Source organism: Cynoglossus semilaevis, chromosome 15, assembly GCF_000523025.1.
Source record: "Cynoglossus semilaevis isolate Cse_v1.0 chromosome 15, Cse_v1.0, whole genome shotgun sequence".
In the NCBI taxonomy this organism is placed as follows: Eukaryota; Metazoa; Chordata; class Actinopteri; order Pleuronectiformes; family Cynoglossidae; genus Cynoglossus; species Cynoglossus semilaevis.
Window position 1 is genome coordinate 5171081 of NC_024321.1, and position 22194 is coordinate 5193274.

The 22194-nt window shown below is 40.0% G+C and overlaps 2 protein-coding genes across 2 annotated transcripts in view; one reads left to right on the forward strand and one right to left on the reverse strand.

Annotated features, from left to right (window-relative positions):
* Positions 1 to 7233, reverse strand: part of pdgfc (platelet derived growth factor c) — a 40480-nt gene extending 33247 nt beyond the window's left edge. Inside the window, exon 1 of the mRNA XM_008326606.3 lies at positions 7122 to 7233. Coding sequence (XP_008324828.1) covers positions 7122 to 7233 — 112 coding nt within the window. The remainder of the gene's footprint in view (positions 1 to 7121) is intronic.
* A 10108-nt stretch (positions 7234 to 17341) lies between these two features.
* glrbb (glycine receptor, beta b) overlaps positions 17342 to 22194 on the forward strand; it is a 24497-nt gene continuing 19644 nt past the window's right edge. The window contains exons 1-2 of the mRNA XM_008326605.2: positions 17342 to 17747; positions 20551 to 20690. Coding sequence (XP_008324827.1) covers positions 20569 to 20690 — 122 coding nt within the window. The 5' untranslated portion in view covers positions 17342 to 17747; positions 20551 to 20568. The remainder of the gene's footprint in view (positions 17748 to 20550; positions 20691 to 22194) is intronic.

Genomic DNA, 22194 nt, shown 5'->3' on the forward strand with positions numbered 1-22194 from the left:
AAACATTTTTTGGGGTTTGTTTTATTTAGGAGGCCTCATGCGGAGCTGATCTTCTCCGTGCCAGCTGATTGTTAAGCCTGCAGGCAGTGGAATTTTTCTTCCTTTTTTTTTATTCCTAAAAGAAGCAACTAAAACAAAAACTAACTTCCATCATCCAATTTAGATAATGGATCAAACAGAGTTGTATCTGAATTTATTCTTGCTTGCATGGAAAAGCAATTCAGCTACTTATAAAACTGCAGCTTTCAAAGACTACAAATGCTGCAAAAACACAGGCGAAGCCAAATATTTGGGACTGGTCTTGCCAAACTGGTGAGCTCTGAATATCCTTATCTGCAAACAGTGAGTGTTGCTTTTTTTATTGCAGAGCAATGAGCCAGTAAAGGCAGAGCAACACAGATGCAGGACTGATAAGAAGGTGAAATATGGTGAGAAATGCACAGCGTCACACCACAGATATGACTGGAACATGTTCCGTATCCAGGAATGTTTGCTGGACATGAATGCATTTCCTCAGCAACACCCTGGTTCCTATTCAGACAGTTGCAGACACACCTGGGAGCTGCGGCTGCACTCACTGAACTTCTGATACCGGCGCCTCAGAAGCCCACATTCAGTATCTCAAACTGCTCTGGGCACCTTTACCTTTTTGATTTTTGAGAATTTCTTCAAACTCTTAAACTCACTTGCTTTTTACTGTAATCCTATTACTTTTCTATGTGGTTTGGAGGCCTTGCTACGGTAACCCTTCCAGGGTTTGACAGTCTGTCATTTTTAATCTGCTTCTGGACTGAAGTACTTTTAGGAATTTGTCTGAAGTGCTCATTAACTGCAGCTGTTTTTAATTCCTTCATCTGGATTTTACGATTTCAATTTACTTCTACCAGATTAGCCAGTTAGCCTGTCTGAGTCGAATGCTTGGCTTTTATAAACAACCATGAAATATCAACAACCACAATGGTGCAAAATATCAAAAAGAGTTTTAAAAAAAATATCTGAATGTTCTGTTAGCATAGATATGGCAGAAAACAGTGATGGCAATACTCTATGTTGCCTAGACTAGTCCAGAGTAGAATATTGGGTTTTTCCTTAAAAAAATAATTGATTAAAAATGTCAGAGAAGTAAGCTGCAGGACGGCTTGAGCTTTTAACATTTGATCCTCTTCTGAATTATATCTAATGAAAGAAACCACATCAAACTAATCTTTGCTTTGGAGATGCACCACACAGTTCTGAATCATCAGAGTCTAACAATGAACTCCTCATCTGCATATTTAGCCTCCAGTTAAAATGGCAAAATAAATATCTGTGACCCGCCTTAAATTCAGATGTTCTTAAAGAACATTCTCACAAAGGAATAATTATTACTTCTGACTCAGAAGCAGGATAATGATTTTCTGTTATTTTTTTTTTCCCTTTCTTTGTTTATTACTTTAATGAAGAAATTATATTGGATTTTGGCTTTATGTTATAGCATTATAGGTAGGACAAAAGTTATTAAAGTTTCTGGTATCATGAAGTGAAAACTCAGCTTATGGTACTATTATTCCATTGACCTTAGAGGACCAGCCAATACTGTAGTGGCGGCACTGTCTGTCCCTGAAGCTGTCTGACTCAGAGACCGGACTAAATTGAGAACATTTCATCTCCACTAAACCGTGACCCACATCCCTCCGAAAGTCACTTGGCTGCTGGAGGAGACGGGGGAGACGGTGCCCCGACCCTCAGAAACGACAAACAGCAGACAGGCAGTGGCATGCTCTCCCTGCCAAATACAGCAATCCATGTCCAAACAGTGCTGACAGGGAAAACACAGACAGTGTTATCCTGCGTGGGTCCCCCCACTCTGGAGAAAGATACCAAGAGGAAAACCTTCTCCCTGCCAGGACACATAGACGCGCCTGTATTCGCTGGTCCCGGGGTATCGTTGGAAAAAAAAGCCAGAACTGCAGGTCTATGGAGTTTTTTTCCCCCTTACATTCCCTGAATGTTTATTTGTGAACTTTTACATTCTGTGGTCGTGAACGTTAAGGAAAAACCAAGTAAAACTCACGTCCATTGTTCATAATGTGAGCTGCATCCACGTCTTGGAGAAAACAAGAAATCATCCTAACTATGCTGCCAAAGCCCCGTCTTTATATATGCGGTTTCTATCTGATAATAGTGATATACTCGGGTGTAATTGTTGTTCTCTCTGCATCCCACTGAGTTCATTGAACATTCCAGCCATCCATTCTCTGTGGTGGTTTTAATACAGCCAAGCATTCCTGGTGGCTGGATGGCTTCTTGGCTGGTGCGCTGCCCCCTGCAATGATTAAATGCATCGTGTTGCATTCATTCATTCAAGCATATCGATCAAAATATAGCTTCCTCTAAGTGGAAACAAGCGTTCCCTTGCAGGGAGGCAGGCAAGCCAGGGAGAACATCTGACCTGTATTAAAGAGAAATTCCACAAGATCCGCTGAGGTTGGTTTCATCGCTCTGTGCTGAGCTGTATCACAATTTGAAATTAAAGCACACAGTTAAGCATGGTGGAAACCTCTTAAAATAACATAGTGGAAACTTCAGTGCCTGTTGGCAGGCCTCGCAGCTGCCAGTTGAAAAAGTCCAAACTTGTATAAACCCCTATATTTGTTCTAGTCAGGGCAGATTTGGGAACAATTGGAATGAGAAGGGAAAAAAAGGGGGATTTTGAGGCTTCTCAACTTTGCACAAATATATAATTTAAGACAGTTTAATATTACTTAATGCTGCAGGGAAGACAATAATATCTTCAAACACTTGAGAGCTAAAAATGTCAGACAGTTGAAGTTGGGGATTAAGTTCAGCTCAGTGACATCCTCTGGGTTTTCCCAAAAAAACAAAATCTGCTTTAAGGAAACAATAGTCTAATGTTGTGACGTTGGGATTTTAGCTGGGGCTAAACTCTAAATACTACATTTCCCATGAGCTTTAGTGACATTTTGTTTTGAAAATAACACTTTCAGACGGAGCTGAGAGCAGAGCTGATCAGGCCAATGCAGATCCCTTCATATGTTGGGGCTTGATCCAGCCAAGCACTGACCAACTCTTCAGAGCTGCAGCTTTTTTTTCGACTTGATGAAACTTGTGAATCCCAGTCTTCATTCAACTCCCTTGTATAGCCTTCTATTGGCGTCATTTCTAGATATTTATGAGGCAACAAAGGTTTATTTGCTATTCTTGTAGCTACAGGGTAAAACCCCAGTAATATTGGTAATTGGTTGTTTAATACTTAAAGGCATAAAAAAAAACTTGATATTAAAAATGCAATCAAAATTAATATTTTAATAGAAAAACAACTGATGTGTAATCAAAATGTTATATTATATATATAGTTTTAGCTTTTATCTGGTGTACCCAAATCACTCTTTATACAGTGTGTGGCTCTATTCTCATGAAAAACTGTACACACATAGAAACAAAAAGAAATGTGACCTCTGCATTTAACCCAGTTGTTAAACAAGTGGGAAACATTTTACTATACTATACTGAGCAGTGGGAAAAGCATGAATAGGACTTTTACTCGCTGAGCCCTTAAAGGATCAAAGCTGCTCGTATTTCCCTGAGTGTGCCATTTAGAGTTGTTCCCAGTCACCTTTGAATGAATGGATGATGTACACTTCACTTTCATTAGACCTGAAACAGTCATGATTCAAAACAAGGCCACCCAGCCTCTTTCCTGTTTCCAAATCCCCACTCTAAACTGCCTGTTTGTCTACATCACATTCAAATGAATGCACAATACAACCCTGTATCGTGGATGTCGGCACGCACGTATGGAAACATGCACATGTTCGGCCTTTGGGCCTGTGACCTTTCTCACACCATCCCTCCCCCAAATCTTGTAATCTTTAGAGCAACAGTGGCGTCTGTGATTGCTGCCAGCTCTAACCTCCTCCAAACCTTCCTCAGGTGTCACTCAGAGGGAGATATGTGTGGAGGCAAGCAGGTAGGGCACATTTTATGTAAAATTATTTTTCTTTATCCAAAAAAAAAAAAAAATTAGAAAACGTAGTTAGATCGATAAAGGTACAAGACAATGTTGATGCTATGCAGTGAACAGCCACACAGCCTATTTCAGTTGGCTCAGACAGCACAAACAGTAGGCTTTTCATGGCCCATGTTTGGTATTCCAGAATGTGGGCTACATATTAGCCAACATCACCCAAACTTGACAATCCACAGCAGACCAGGTAAATATGAGTCAGAATTTGACCAACCTTGGTTGAAATTTGTGGCATACATCCTAATTACCACATGTATACCACTGGACACAATATATTTGTAGGTAAAGACATGTAATTTAGGCTGCATGTCTAGGAGAGAAGAATATTTAAGGCCCAACACAGGACAAGTTATGGTACATAAAATTTGGCCCACTTGCAAAGTTAAGTATGTATACATGGGTGCAGCACCTCCAGAATTATGTCTTATAAAAACCCTGGTTCTATAATGTCATCAAATAGTATTCATCCTTTAGAGAGAAGCTATCGCCGCTGCACTGATTCCAGAAGAGGCCCATCTTTACCTACTATACTTGCTTTGTAAACAGACTATGCTCCATATTTTCAGAAATGTTCTTTGTAAAAAAAAAAACATATTTGTTGAATCAAAGGTACCAGAGTGTTTTTTTTCCTACAAGTAAATAACTAAAGGCAACTGCAGTTTTAGGTGGCCGTGGCAGTTAGCTGGTAAATGCATATTCCTTCAACCGTGTTTCAATTCTCAAAGGTTTATAAAGCATTCCAGCAGTCATTTTGTATTATGTATTTTCTTAATAGCCACAAAATCTTAGAACCATGTGGCAAACACATGAACCAACACAGCAGTTCATGTTATTGTAACAAAAACCCTTAAAGGAGGAGGAAGGAAATGTTCACAGTCATTTATGACCTCATTGCACTAAAAGAAAAAATCCAAAATTTCAGAGCCCATACACATTGAGTTTTCCAGAGGTGAATGGGACAAAGTGTGACAGATGGGAGAACAGCCCACTCTGATATCTTATGGAGTCATCAACAGGCACTGGCTGAGTTTTAATACCACCAGGGACTGTAACTCTTCAGGCGAGCACTACTAAATATGCCAGACAGGCCTGGCTCTCTGTACTCCTCCACTCAGATCAATATCAGATTGTCTCACAAAGCATCAGTAATCAAGTGTGCCAGAACAGTGAGCTCTCAGACACTCCAGTCAAAGGTTACAGACAGGCCCTGGACTCAACCAACGTATGACCGCCCGCTTTAAAAGGTTCTTTGACAGTTTAACATCGCCCCCCTCCTCCTCCACCTCATTCATTCCTCTCCTCCCCTGTTGTTTTCCTTTCTCAGCCATACTGATTAAACTCAGAGAGCCCGGCGGGAGGCTCTGATTTCCCCAGCCCTGACTGTTAACCGAAGTGAAGTCAGCGCTGCATGTCCTCACACAAGGCCAGTCGAACCCAGAGGCTGCTGCACACAAGGCTTGAGTAATGAATGAGCTCTGACCGATGCAATATCTGCAGGGTACAGGCGTGTTGGTACTTTGAACTGTTCGCTGTGTGGTCCTGTGTTCTCTCTCTCTCTCTCTCTCTTTCTCTCTCTATCATGTTGTTCTGTAAAACTCTAACAGTGTGAGTTTAAACATTCAAAATGTTCCGACAGGTTCATGCACCAGCTAGTCCATGCCATGTTGTTGAACTGCATTTACTTCAAACTTCTGGTCACATGACAATGAATACAGGCACGTAGACTGTAGGTAGTCTACAGGTCGTGCAGAACTATATTGCAAGCCATGCATCAGGATGAAAAGAAGAAAAGTAATTCTTGATCATAGCACAGTTGACAAAACAAAGCCTGTTGATCTATTGTGAATATTTCACACAAACTTCATGAGTAGAAAACAAAAGAAGAACTTTGTTGAAGTTGGAGCAGACTGGCTCAGGCTGTTAGAGAGGCAACAGTCACTAAACAACAATATCAGAAGATCTCTGACTTGTTGAACCCTGATGCAGATGCAGCAAAAGACTACACATGGTTCTACTCCTGTCAGTTAGGAACGGGGGGAACTCCTACTTCCTTCACACTCCAAAAAAAAAAAAAAAAAAAAAAAAAGCAAGGGTGGGAGTGCTTGAAACGATCTTTGCTGACTTTCAGCTTAAAGAGAATGGAGTGATTCACTTAAAAAAAAAAATCAATAATTATACAAAACAAAGTGAAACATCATCTAACTCCTTTACTAGAAATGTGTGACGTTGTGTCCAGCTGTAATGCTGCCCTCTGTCTACATTTTCTCTTTTACTGTGTCCTTTACAGGTGGATAGAATGCGTCTAAATGGAAATGTTGACCATCCGGAATACAACTTAGACCAAAAAATGTCAGCTGTTGATAAAACCCGAAGACAAAGTCAGCAGTAGTGATGTTAGCAGAGGTGTTCAGTCTTGAACTTCAGACCATGTGATTTTCCGCTGGTCAATACATGTGATTTTCATCATGTTTTTGTACAGTAAGTCATTTTGTCTCCTTATGAAAACAGATGTTTATGTAACAACTATAACTCATGGACCAGTGCATTCGCATTGTGTTTTGATCACCCCCTGCAGATGAGGGAAGGAAATCCACTTGCTCTGTGATCACCTGTACTAACCTATAATTCCTGCATACACTAAACAGGCTGTGACAGTCATCTTAAGCTTTATCTAATCCTACACTTAAACACTAGGAGGACTTGGATTTTTAATTTTGCTGTTGCAGCTCAGTGGCAACCCACAGGGTGAAGCTAAACCACATTGGCTGGAATGAGCACTGCATGAATGGAATCTTTTTTTAATGATCACAGGAAAAAACTTCTCCCTGGGAGATCTGACTTTTCCAGAGGAGTTCCTTCCCTTAAACATACAAAAGTATGCATTAAAGCTTATAAAGGGGGAACGATGCACTTCCTACCCTGGATAATGCTGTTTGCACAGAATGAAACACTTTCATTCATAGCAGATCCATGCATGATTTTTCCATTTTTTTCAAATACAAGACTGAGTTTAATCTCTGTTTGAAAATAAAGCATCTCACAAATCCCCAAGTTCATGTTCAGACATGCGGGGAAAACGCACTGAAAAACTCACCGTTCAGCTCCTTTATACTTGGAAGGTGAAATTTGGTGACATGACTTGATTCCGCTTCCGAGCCATAGTGTTGGAGAAGCGATGCAAGCAGGAATAATAATGGAAGGATCATTTGGATGAGTGAGTGGTGGCTGGCGATCACAGAGCGCTGTAGACGGGATGGTTTGGACTACCACATGCGCGCGTCACTCACGGGACACCAGTGCTGTTTGGGGCGCATTTGGAGGTGGTGGAAGCAGAGTAGAATCCACATAATCTGAAGCATCAGTCCTGGGAAAAGTGTTTTGTTTTGTTGTTTTTTAATTAGAGCTAATCCTCCTTCCCAAGACTCCAGATCTGAGGCTGCTGCGCAATGCCAGTGCGCACCTGTTGGTTCAGTGGAAAGTTCAAGCACCGAGTTGGACAAAGTTTGTCATTGGATGTGTTATTAATCCTGGCATTAGCTGCATAAGCGTCCCTTCGTGGTCATATCATGAACGTGTTATAAAGCGAGATCATAAGAAGCGGCGGCTGAAGTGTGCGTCCCCCAGTGCGCTCGCCTCTGTGTGAAGGTCTCCACTGATCTTCAGCGTTACACTCGCACCTCACACGCAGACGCGGCGACAGAGTGTGGCAACATGATACGGTCTGAAGTCCTGGTTGTGTCTGGGCTGAGGAGCTCCTCCAGTCATAACTTGGTGCGGACTGGGATGAAATATCGCTGTGCGCTCGGGGTTGGGTTGTTGGAGAGTACCAACTGACGGCACAACAGGTGCTGTACATGAAGTACAGCCTCACTGCAGGGCTGAGGAAACTCCCTGGGATGTTAACTATTCCACTGCTGCTGCTGCCGTGGCCAATGAGCCGTTTCACACTCAACAAGTTACAAACTGGCACATTTCCACACTTTTCCTGGGAAGGTCTGCAGATAGAGATACAAAAAAAAAAAAAATTAAAGGGAGGCTGTTGTGGAAGAGATGGGTCTATAAAACACATTTATTGTGGAAAAACTGCTGCATTGTGTTATATAAATAAAAAACGAGACAGAGTAACAAAAGGAATGCATTCTGAGAGTAAGATGTAAGTGTATATGTGTTTATATATTTTCTGGAGACACTGCCAATACTGCCAATATAACATAACAAGGTGCAATGTGTTTAACTATATTATATGGCTGTTCCAAACTCAATATTTACACAATACATGTCAAACATACACAAGTAAAAAAAAAACACTTCATATTTGTGATGTTTTGTTAAATTATATTTAATTAAATTTCAGACTATTTTATAATATATAATAGATTTTTTGTGAATTCTCAGGACAAAAAAAAACAGTACAGATGTGATTCCACGACTCATTCTGTGTAAATATTTTTCCTGTGTCAATGTATGATTATAGTTTTCCTCAAAGTTAATCCTTTCTGTCCTGACTTTTTCCATGGTGTGGCTTTTGAACAGTTTGGTCTATAAGGAGTGAAAACACAAACCAAATCCAATGGAATCCACTCTCAGTTTCTCCTACTGTGATGCTGATGTTCATAAATACCATTTCTTCTGACTCACTCTATTAGACTGGAACATTGCGGCCCTTGTGGTCACTTACTCTTTCTTACCCGGGGGCATCAAGGTCCATTAAATTTATACATAGTTAAACAAAGGAATCCTCAGATTATACACAACAGGGATCCTTATGATTCAACAGCCATGTTTTTGTTAAAAATGTGCCGGAGTAAGCTGGTTTTTAACCACACGGTGATTGTTTAAACTTTGGATCCACTCTGCCAATAGGGAGGTGAAAGATTAATGCATTCCCACGCAGAACTTTTAAACATGCTGCTGTGAATTTCTCCCCAAATATTTCTGGGGAACGGAAATGTTTAAAAGGGCTTCTCAATTTGTCATGTCCAAGCAGAGACACTACTTGGAACAATACTCCCTCCTGTTCCCAATTTCCTCTCTCCCTCCAACACACTGTTGTACCTCATCAGCCGGCGGCCTTTCATGTGGTTCCTCCCATCCCATTGTTGGCAGCGTCCAGTGTGTGTGTATCCACCAGTCCTCTGGTGAGTCCGCTGCAGCACAGACACAACAATCAAAGCAGAGCTGGAGACATATTGAAACCATTCAGCCAGACACATGACGCAATGCAGAAGCAATTTACCCCCACTCCCAAATAGCTCGGAAACTACCACCTCAAAGAAAGTGCAGGGCGACCATTGCTCTGCAGCATCAAGGTACGAAGGGAGGGATTCTGTGCTTTAATCAGAGCTAATCGCTGGGAAAATTAAGTGAAAAGAAGACACTGAGTTACAGTTATTTCATATGTGGAGATTTGAGAGGTTTGGAGGGGGGCATATAGAGGTCTTCTTGTGCCTTCTGCAAGGGCCGAGGGCCTTTGTGTAAAGGAGAGTATCACATTCCAGTCCTGCGAGGTCCTGCAGCAGATGTCAGCACTTCACAGTGTGGAGTCCCTCTCTATTTTCTGCACACACACACATTTGACACACAGGTTTTGTTGGCTTTTTTGTCTCCTTGTTCATATTTGATTGCCCCTTCCAAGGTGGTCCAATGAAACTGTCAGGTCTTTGATACAAAAAATATATAATAAACAGAGGAAATTAGAAACAAGACAGCAGACCTTTTGGGTCGTAGCTAACATTGGCAGAGACCTACAAGCCTGCAGCCGGGCTCCTCTGCTAGTGTCCGCTGAGCAGCAGCCACGGTGATTGAAATGTATACATGAGCGAGTTCACAGCCGCTGCCTGGCAGCAAAAACCCCATTAGACCTGCCTGCCTTTTTTGGCAGAGAAACTGTCAAACAAACAAATGCCCTCTTTGGTCCTAACAGTCTGTTTTATACAAGTGTCTCACAGGCAGCTGTGAAATGCCAGTTCTGTAACAGGTGAAATGGATGGAAACACAGGGGGCCCGGGAATGTTTGCTAAACCCACACTGAACCTCATCATAGCACGTTGAAAGGTCTTAAAGATGATTTCATTTATATGGTAATAACCTCCTGTAACAACAGCAGCAGCGGACACTTTCACTGTGTGGCCCTGGAGAAATTTGACTGTGGTTTTGGTCCAAACTGTGAAAAGAATTTAAGGAGGAAATGAGTCCCATTTTCCCAAATTTAAGGTGGCGAAGATTCAATTTATTCCTGATCCTTGTGTCCTGAACAGCAGGGAGCTCCTGATGTGTGGATATTTCCAGGCAATTCCAAACTCTGAACCTGGGGAAAATCATGGCTCTTTCTAACATAGACAGTATATCACATGACTCATAATTGTACTTTTTTCATCAGGAGCTGCTTCTCTCTTCAATATACAGTATTTTAGGTGCAATACAAGTCATTGCCAGAGAAAGTTTTTGGCAAAATGTCAACTAAGTATAAATAATGTTGTCTCTTTTCTCTGATAAATTGTCTTCTTCTGTTTAACATTTGTTATTTCCATTTATTTTAAGTATTTTAACAACACCTACATCTAAACTTGGGTTTGGTTAGCTTGTTTGGCTAACACAACTAAGCCTAAAAATTGGGCTATTTTTATTTTTTAATCAGCTAACTTCACTAATTTGAGGCTGCTCCAGCTGTTGTTTAAGCTAACTATTAGTGAAACAACGCAGTATTTGTTTTATTGTTATCCTCAATGTTTATTTTATACTTTATAGTTAGTTTATTTGCAGTAACCAGTATTTCACATGAGCTCCCATCTCCCCTTCTCTCCTCACTTCAAAACATTTGGCACATCCCTTGTTAAATCACAATATATTCTACACTGTTGAAATGCCCCCAAACTGCACTTGGCTTTGAAACCAGAGCCCCCTGCTGGTGCCCCTCAGGGCTACAACCAAGCATTTACCTTAGTGTATTCAATGTTTATGGAAATGGTATAAAGGACTTGGTTTTTGTGACGTCTGTTTGTTCCCTGGTCCTGCTCTCTGCTCTGTGGTGTAATCAGTGTGATCACACTCACCTGTTGTCTTCGTCATTAGTCTCACTTATATCACCTGGTGCCCTTTGCATATACACCTCTCTCCCTCACTCTGTCCTGTTGGGTTGTTGTCTGTTCAAGCCTATGCTGCTGTGTTCTGTTCTGTTCTGTTCTGTCCGCTCGTGTTGTTTGCTGTACTGTTCAGCCTGGTTGTATTTTCATGCTTCGAGTTACTAATAGTCTATTCCTATTTTCATGCTTCGAGTTACTAATAGTTTATTCCTGGTTTAGGAAATAAATAATAGTTTTTTTTTTTTTTGGTTTATTATTTTTGTTTGCAGCAGCTATGAATTGGAAGTATATCCCCGTGTCTTACACCGTACAGAGGAGTGAATCAATGTTTCCTGCTTTGTATTAGACTGTTCAAATTAAATGGGTTCTGTGTGATGCTGCTCCTCTGTCTGGGGTTCACACTTATTGATTTAATGTGTGCGTAATAGGCAGACATCTGAAGCATTAAAGTAATAATGTGGAATAAATCAGCATCAATAAAACAATCTCATAAATGAATTTCAGTTCAATAATCTTCTAGCTCCAAGTCAACATTCAGGTATTAATCTGAACTGTATTATGTAGAGTTAAAATACATTTAATGTTTCTATAGGTTATCTGCAGATACACAGGTTGGATTTTCCAAATGATCAACATATAGACATGTCAGGTTCTGTTGTATAACTTTATTAATTCTGTGAAGGTGTTTTGACTATTGATCAGAGCTTTTGTGTATCCATCTCAAAAACAGCGATTATTTATATTAATTCACTTTGTCATCATTTATAATCCTACAACTGAAGCAACAACCCTGGTGATCATTTTCTTTTAGAGACTGATCCAGAATCTTAATGACACTTTGGATAGTGTTATATTATAGTATAGTATTATAGGATAGTCTATATTCCAATAGTTTAGCTTCAGAATATGATTTCCCTCTGTCCTTAAAGCAGTTATCATCCTATCGTCCTCTCCCATCCTTTCAACTTCTTCCTATAAAATAAATAATAAAATCATATCCACCCATATATAGATAAATAGATATATATATTTTTTCCAAACAAACTTTCATCCCCCTTTTCCATATTTCCATCCATCCCTAGTCTGTGTGGTCACATCATGTCCTGTTTAAACCAAAGACGGCAATCTTCCTTCCACGTTTTCATGATCCTGCTCACAGATTGAATGACTGATGTTGTGCAGTCAATGACTGTTTGAAATTACAAGTTAATGTATGTCCTTTGGACATTTCCACGGTTCAGTACGGTTCTCATTGTTTTACCCTTAAACAGATATTGTTTAAGGGTTTGCTGGGTCTGCAGCAGTAGATGAACTTAGTTTAACTGAATTTCCCCTACAATGCTGACAGACTGTACTGCGTCGTCCCCAGATAATGGGCTCAGGTGGAATAACTGTAGTCTCATTTTAATTATTTTTCTAATTATTTTTTTTCCATCTAGGGTAAAATTGTTTGCCATTTCAGGATTATTTTGTTGTTCCCTAGTTGTTATTATTTTACCAAAATACATGTGAAGGCAAAACACTTTGGGGAAATGTGTTTCTCCATCTCAGTGGCCAGGTGGAAATGTGGAAAAGCAGAGCCGCAGAGAAAGTAGGAGCTACGGTTGAGTGGAACTCACACAAAGGAACGGAGGCTCAAAATGTTACACAGTTTAATTCAGACAGTTGAAAATATCTGTCCCACATTATGACTTGGTGGATGGCACTGTAGCTGGAGGCAAACCAAGTTCTGAAATCTTGTTTGTTTGATAATCAGATTTTCCTGAAACCACAGGAACTTCACAAGAACATTTTCTCTTATACAGATGTAGAAAATTCTTGAAGAGGAAAGGATGAGGCCTAGAACCCCCACCACCTCCTGCTCTACCCAAGAAACAATTCCATAAAGGGAAATAAGAGAAGGAATTCTAATGCTGTGGAGTCAGTTTATGTCGAATCTTGAAAGGGTGGAAATACATTATAATAAAGTACAATTTTAAGGTAAACATACTTTTTAAAAAATCATCAGAAAGCAAAAAGAGAAGTAACTATTAGCCCATGAGTTATTATTTGTAGCATACAAGTTTGGTCTATAGAATCTGCAGTTCTCTGGATTCCTTGAATAAAGGCCACTTTGCTTACAAAATCTTAGTTGAAAAATGGTTTAAAATGTGCCTGTGTTAAACCAGACGGGTTTAAGATCCAAAACGCCAAATAAATCCAGGAACTAACACTGATACTGTATTTGTCAGTTAATGTATTATTTACTAACTGGGAAGAAAATCTTTCCTTCTCGAGGATTTCCCTTCTTGACTCAGGTCCAAAACCCACCATGGAGTCTGTGTCATGCGGAAGAGCCTCCTGGCTCGGTGCCGCCATCATAATCCCGGTCGGTGCAGCACATTCTGAACATCTGCTAATGATGGAGCCTCAGTTTCCATCATAAAAATCAAACTAATAATCCAGTGGCGGAATTCTGCTGCATAGCCGGACTTTCTCAGTACGTTACAGTAGTGGAACCTGACACTGTTGGATTATGTGACAGTGAACATCTGCAAGTCTGCTACCCTGTGCGTGTAATTACTCTGAATTTATAATGTGTGTGTGTGTGTGCATAGTTGGCAGATGATGCTGTAAGAAGACTCCACAGCAAATTTAAAGCATATACAACACAGAGGGATTAGGTGCTGATGGCTCAGATATACAGCAGGACATAAAACACAGGCAAAAATAGGACAGTTAACAAAAACTGGCAAAATGATTATGACGAATGTGTTGATGTCCAGTCTAACAGGTGTGCTTCTTGACTGCTAGTGTCATATGACTGACTTTGTTTCTTAAAAACACAGATATACACATATATATGCATATATACTGTTTAAATACATATAAACGTATATCTAGGACATGTTTCCTTCTACTGTATTTAAACAAAAATGCAGGCTATCGTTAGCTGATTAGATATTAGCTGCTACTTTGTATCGCTACTTTTAGCTACCTCAATATATCTAGTTAACTAAATCGTTAACTGCTAAAAAAATGTGCTCTATTTAATTTGAGATTTGAGGTTTTTCTTTTACATATTTTAATTACATTCATCAGTTAACTTTTTCGCTTGCCAACAGTTTTGCTCTATGCTAAATTTATACACTGGATCACTTCCTGGTATAAAGTGTTAGAATGAATCTGTTTTTATGCAATAATTGTTTGGAGAAGCTGGTGAGTAATAAAAATGAAACTCGAGTGCTAAATTAAATTATTATTATGTGCTAAGTTTGTTTGTTGAAAAAAAAATCAAAATCGACTTTCTAACTTAACACATCAAACTAGTCCTTCTATAACTATCATTTGGCAAATATCAGAAAATCTGAATTTATGCGCAAATCTCTTCTGCAATTAACATTTCAACTAGACTTATTTTATATCTATTGAGCTGCAAAAGAAGGGTTCTGTACTCCTGCACACGAAGCAGAAATAAACAAGCTATTTTTGTGGCAACAATTGTGCAACTCCCTCTCTCTCTGTCGAGAGCTTCATTTTCATTTGAACGAGAATATGACAACACACATAATTCTTCCCGGCTGAAGCAGTAGCAGGAATTCGTTTTGTGTGCCAGGTGTAATACCACCGCAGATTGATTCAATGCAGCCTGACATATTTCTGGAATGGCACATACATGTCCTTCACACCTGGCTCACCGCCAGCCACTGAAACATTTCTCCACACAACACAAAAGGATCCTTGTGCTTGATTGCTTGCCTCTTGATTGTAACACTGGCTCCCATGCACACACACACACACACACTCACACACACCTCCACCCCCCCGTGACATAAATCATTAATCTCTGTGCATGTGGTGCCGATTAATGTGTGTATGGAAATGGCATGGCGTGTCAGTCAAAATGATGCTATGTGGATCAGTATGTAGAGGCCTCCCAAGTTGTTTGACATGAAGTGATGAATGAGATAGGATTTGAAATAGTGGGGGAAAAAAATCTGCTTACTTACTTTATGCAGCGGCTTTTAATTTAAATAAAAGGGAAAAAGAAATCTTGTTTGGTTTCATTTAAGCAGAGAATGACACGCTGTACGGACGTTTGGACAGGATTTGAAGACAGCGGCGTTTATGTACATGTCATGGTTCAGAGGAAGTAATGGTAAATAACGGCAGTGAGTACATGCAAGAGTTTTCCATAATAATTGAGACGAGTAAAAAAAAAAAACAGTTGTGACTGGAGTTTATAAACCTTTCAACATGCAACAGGCTAAATGTTTTACTTTTTCTGTCCTAAAACGTTTATTGATTCGTATGCATTTTATTTATTTATTTTATTTTTTTCAAAAATCTTGATTTAATACAATTACTCTGTTATTATACTCAGGTATTACATTTTATTTTGCATTGCTAATACAATCACAAAGTCAGAATGCTATATCAGAAGTGAGAGCAGTAACACATGCAAAACATATAAAAAGACTAATTATCAGAAAACAAGATACAATGTCATAAAATAAAGCTCAAAGTTAGAAACAGTAGCTAAAACATAGCCGCAATTGATCAAACTACAAAAGATAAAAATTAAAAAAATATATTGTTAATATAAAAGTAAAAGGGATCAGCTACACTGAGAAGGATAACTGACAGATGAGGTCCAGAATGTTTTCATTTTGAATGAAAAACCCCCCTTTTTCTCCCATCAGGTTCAAGATCCATGACTGTAATAAGCAGCCAGGCAAATATGTGAGCTCTGAGTCCAAATGAGATTGGTTGGATGTGACACATGGCAGAAGATCTGAGGGAGCGTCAGGAAGGTATTAACAGAAAACAGAAGGAGAGGAGAAACTGCGTGGCTGTTATGTAACGACAGGATGTGTGGCTGGATAAATGGACCGTACTTTTTCTGCATGATATAAAAAGAGAAAAACAGACCTCAAGTGACCAGTGCATTCAATTGGAAGCAGCTCGTGTTTGAGTGAGCGACTCGGCTTTAAGCGAGAAAAATGGATACTCAGCCAATATAAGTCTACCCGTGTCAAATACTACATCTAAGAAAAATGATATTTTCCAGTTCCAGACATCTAGAAAACACATGTTTTATTGAACTAGGGCTGTACATTAAACCAATATTCACAGTGCAAAGCTGTAACGATAGAAAAAGATTAAATGAAGATTGAAACTTAGTTCTTAATACTGTAGTTCCAGAGTTGTGTAAAAACAGTGATCCTCAACTGGCAGCCTGGATCTGGCCCACTGAATTGTCCCATCTGTCCCGTGGCTGGATTCCAAAATTGTAAATGCTGGGCAAACTGATGTAAACATCTTCATGGAAGTTAATGATATTTTATGCCTTTGAAATAAAAAAAATAGCTTTTTCTAATTTGCAAAAACCTGCACAAAATCACACGACTAAGGCAGAAAAGATTTAGAAAGAGAAGAGAAAATATTTGAAAAAACTACTAGCAAAATACTTAACATGACGTAACCTCAAAACTGTTGTGGCTGTCCACGGTGTACCTCACTCTGTCGGGTACAAAAGTGCTGGGCAACAAATAAGCTTTTCAAATGTAATTAATCTCAGGACCAAAATAAGTTATTCTTAATTATGTACTTGCTGATATAGAACAACACTGATGCTTTTTTAGTCGCTGGTCAGTGAACATGTAATGAATTGGAGGGCAGTGTCACACAGATGGCACAGCTCTGTGGTTAATGGGCTGATGTGAAGTGAGTGAGTGAGCTTGACCCAAACCACAGAGAGAAGAAGAAAAATACTGTAAATACAGTTTTATTTCCTGCTCATTAACATAAGAATATAAGGCCTGATACTGATGTGCATGAAAATGACATACATTTGAAATAATATGCATTTGGATATTTACTTTTACTCTATAATGAATGTGTGTCAGTTTGTGTCTGATTTAAGGACATACACTGTGACAAGATCATAACAGAGTGAAGGAGCCTAGACAGAACATTTACTTATTAATATCTCCCCCTAAATCATAAATCAGTAGTATTTAATAATGATATATACACATATCAACTGGTGTAGCATTTATGCCCACAGTGGCTGCTCTCTGAACTATAAAACATCCATGATTTGTCTCTGCTTTACAGCCTAAGCAGCTCTGAGTGTCCACGTCAATCTGCAGTTAAAAATCAGACACTTCACTTCCATTATAAATACTGAGGCGTTTTGCTCCTGTCACGTGAACAGATGGGGGAGCGCTTCATTCACGTCACGGCGAGCGAGCGAGCTGCTGTCCGTGGTGCTGATGCGAGGACTGATGCTCTCCGGCTCTGAGCAGCCGCTACTGCGCATGTTGCATGACAGGTACACGCAAAGCCTCCATCTTGGGCATCCCGAGCTGAGGCGAAAAGGGCAGCAGCAGCAGTAGCAGCCATATATCCACTGACTACAACAACACCAAAATAACAACAACAGGCGGAATTTGGCAATTTGCCGAGATGTAACTTTTTGAAATTTTTTTTTTATTTTTTTTTTGGCAAAAACACATTCAACAATTGGAGGAGAGCGTGCACAGAGATCCAAAATGGACAGAAATGATAGCGACTGGTCTGGACGGCTGCCTTAAACACTATTTGCACAGTCAGCTCTAGTTTGGACTGGAATTGACAAGTGACACGGACGAACGGTGAGTAGCGACCATGTGACGTGGTTTCTTTAAAATAAAAACACCGTGTTTTGGTTCGGGTGTTTTGGTGCGCTGTTTGGATGAGGGTGGAAATAAACGCACGGTCGCCTTCATATGTGCTGGCATCCCCTTCCTCCTCCTCCTTCTCCTGCAGCCCCCTCCTCTCTCTCCGTCATGGTGGTCGCTGTTTGTCTGTGTCTTCTTATTCCACTGATGCTCCTCTGATGTTCACCATCCCTTACTCTTACTTTCCTTCGTGCGTTAAAAAGAGGAGATGCGACGAGCAGCCACAGGTTGTGATTCTGTGTGCGTGTGAGGATGCTGATGGGTTTGGATTAAAATGCGTTTTTGTGTTTTGGTTTTACAGTTTAGAAGCCGGCCATTACATTCATCATTATTCAATTTGTTACAACAATCTAGAACATGGCGATAGAACAGTAATCTTCCTCCCAGAAGCTTTATTTACCAGAATGTTCTGTTGTTCTGTTCCTCTTCTATTTTTAGAATCTCTTTGACATATTTTTATACATGCCATAAATATTTTAGATATATTTATTTTTAAATAGCACACACTGAAATAATGTAAGAAAATTGGAGCTGCCCTTTGACCTTGGACCTTGGACACCCTCTATAGGTCTCTATGAGTGCACTAACACTTTTTATAGGCAGTTTTTATACGATGCTCAGCAGTAAAGCACAATGTTCCCCAGCCAGTGAAACACAGTTGACTCAGACAGTGCCAAGGTCGGTTGGTGGACAGGCATGGGTTCAGTTGAATTAGGACTCGTCCGTGCACAGTGTCCTCGTATGTGCACAACACACACACATACATTCACTAAGCCTCCCAGCAAATCATTTGGACATTAGTTTGGGTAGTGCAAAGTAATACTATTTGTCATGTACAGGTACTGTGGTACTTTGGTACGAAGCAGAGACCTGCAGTTATTATTTTTGGAATTCCTCCTACTCTTAATTACAAATTTAAATTATTTTGTACGTGAAATGTAACTAATTTCCTGTAAAATCGTCACCCGTTTTGTAATATTTAACTAACTTTAAACAACAGTGATTAACTTCTCACTGAAAACCCTGTTAGTTTATTTACCTGCCAACTTGACCTATTTGTTGACCTTACCCTAATGGTGATCATTGGATATCTTTTGAACTACCATCTAGTTGGTAATAACATACTGTATAAATAACACACTTTTGTTTATTTTTGGACAGGTGTAGATGGTTTTCTTGTATTTCACCTTTTGTCTTTCTGGTTTTAGCCTCTTAGTTACAATCTCTCGGTGCATGTATCACATGTTGACAGGCCTGGACTGCAGAGCCCATTTCCTATATTTTCAATTTTAGCCCTATTACAAGTATGCAACAGAAACCTCTAGCCTCTAGAGTGTGGGAGCTAATGCAGACTGTATTGGAAACAAACAAACATTATTTTAATGTCACTGCTGCTGCATGTTGGTATTTATCCACAGGTCTTACAAAAAGAACAGGAAAAAATTGCATGCTAAATATTTTAAGTGATTTCTTCTTTAACATGGATGGATTTTAGAATGTATTTTCATACTTTTATTCACTATTCAATTATTATTACACTGATTTACAGACATGGTTTTAGTACTGTGTATTTCCACTGATTAATAAATGTAATATTAAACTGCTCCTCCTGTCGATTTCTTTTTAAAAAAATGTCCATTTTGCACTAGCTAGCTACACCCTAGCTTAAGAAGCAGAGCAGCTTGATAAAAGGCTCAGCAGTCCCTTACTTGAGAATCAGACGATTTTTTTTTATGTTCCCTCTGATTTTCTAAGGTCCACTTTGTGCTGCTTTGTCCCCCAGGAGGCCACGACCCCCATTTTGAAAGCCACTGACTAAAAAACGTTTGATACCAATAAAATTATATGGACTTTATTTGAGCCAAAGTGACAGATTTACATTTGAACTGAGCACTAGAAGCACTTGTGACAATCCTTGTGCTGGACTGTTGTTGGCAGGGGTTTCAATGGGACAAGGCAAAAAGAAATGAGAGAGGTAGAGTGAGAGAGTTGTTGTCAAGACTGTTGTTTAGAACTGGTTTAGTTAATGTACTGTTTTATCGGTGGGGTGGTGGAGATGGAGGGGTGGGGGGAGGCTCTTAGCCCTGCTGTTGTTCTCGTGGTCTCCATGCATTAAAAGGGCATCCCTCTCTGAGATGGAGCCTGATTCACAAAAGTACGGGGGTGGCTGTGTGATTAATAGGGCCTATCAGGAAATGCAAAACCTCAGTGTTTCTGAGGGAATGTCTATTTCTGTGCACATTAATATTGTTGTATGGTTACTTAATCATCTCATTTCAAATATTTTTATATTTACCAGTTTTTTTTTTCTAAAATCTTGAAACGAAAATCCCTATAAAACTTTCCCGGTGCAGACGTATAATGGACAGGGAGATAATATTTTACCCCAGCTTTCCTTTGAGGTCACAGCAACCTGGGTCTTAAATGTGCATCAGTATTCAGGTGCACTACTGCTCTCATTGGATTTATACCTGAATTTGCTCTGCTTGATTAAACCTTGTCAGGTTTATTAATTCCCATTTCTGGACGTTTACTGCATGTGACTGGAAACAGGGAAGTGGAAAGTACAAGAATACAAGAAAAGGGATGAAGTTAAAACCCAATAATTTTACAGTTTGTGTTTTGTCACTTGTATACTAAAAATACTACAAAAATTCTTTTGGAAACACAAACCAGTATGCACTGTGTTTGGTTTTGTTCTGCTTTGTATTTTGACAGTGTGTTTTCTCATTTGCAGACTCCACTTAGCAGCAGAATGGGAGTAAAGAATCTTGTTTTCTTCTTCCTGGTTCTCTCCCTCTGTCTGGACGGGGGTTCGGCCAAGGAGAAGGGAAAGGGGAAGGGGAAAAAGAAAGGGAAGCAGGTCTTCTGTCCATCGTAAGTATGGGACATATTTGAGCTGCGCTGAATGCAAACAGCTGCCATCCTTCCTTTCAACCTTCTCTTTTCATCCACCCAAACATTCATGTCGAATCCTTTAACAGTCACGAGATGAGCTGGGACTAAACCCTTGCTCTGAGATAGGATTCATCCTGGACAGATCTACAGTCTGCTGCCATTTGTCAAAATCATTCACTTACACCTGCACACATTTACTTTTAATTGAAATCAGAAGTTTTAAGTAGTACAAGAGGATGTAACTTTTTTTTTTTTATTTTTTCCGTATGTCGGAACTAGCATACTGTACATATGTACCTCACCTCACGTACTCATCTACACTAACCCAGTGATAACATCATAATCTAGGACATAAAAAAATCATAAAGGTCTGACTTACTCTTGGGAACAAGGGCAAACTGACCTCCATGTAAAGTTGTTGCTTTATGTGCCTTTGTCATGACATATGGAAATATTGGCCGAGAAATCTGGTTTTAAACACTAATTTGTAAATACATTTGATCAGACTGAATCTTCGTGCACAGGTAGCTCATTTACACAGCTCCAAATAAACATAGTTTATCTTTAAAATATGTATTTGTTATAGTTTAAAATTCAAGTCAATGACATTGTCACGATGACAGTCGTGACTGTCGTTCCCAGTGTTTCCCTGTGTTTTCCCCCATTCTTGTGTTGTGCACTTGTCTCTGTCTGTGTGGTGGGCGTGGCACATTTCCCTGACTCTGCCTGGATAATCAGCACACCTGCCATTCCTCAGCACCTGCCTTCAATCAACCCATCAGTCTGATGGCATAAAAACCCTGGCCTTTCTCCCCTCTGGTTGTCAGAGCATTTGTTCAGCCACCGTGGTAGCTGACGCCCAGATTGACTTGAACTATTGTTCCTTGTGATTCCTGTTGTAGTTTAATTAGAAAATAAATCCTTGTTTTTCACTTAATGCCGTCTGAGCCTGCATTTGGGTCATTACCGGTTTAAATCATGACAGAACGATCTGACCAGGATTTTGACCCAGCAGTCTCGGATGAGTTTCTTCAAGCCTCCCCGGATCTCCGCCAAGCCCTTGCATTCCAAGGAACCCTTGTGGGCCAACATGACCGTGTGCTCCGCGAAGTCGTGGAGACTTTGAGAGGTCAGACCGTTACTATGTCTAGAATTGAGTCAGTTCAGCCGTCCGCAGTCGTCTCTCCCCAGCAGAACGGCTGCGAAGAGTCCGAGCAGGAGTGTGCATATACTGCAGACAGACAGGGCATTTCCTGGTTTCTTGTCCACTGCGGGAAAAGAGAAAAGACTCATCAGTAGCAGTCGGAGTTCTGGTGAGTCGACCCTCAGTCTTTGTTTTCCCGGACTCGTATTCTACTCGATGCCACTATTGTGATTAAATCTCTAACTCTTTCCCTCTTAGCCCTAGTGGATTCGGGAGCAGACGAGAATTTAATTGATTCTAATTTGGTCACACAAGCTGGCATTCCTCTTGAACTGCTCT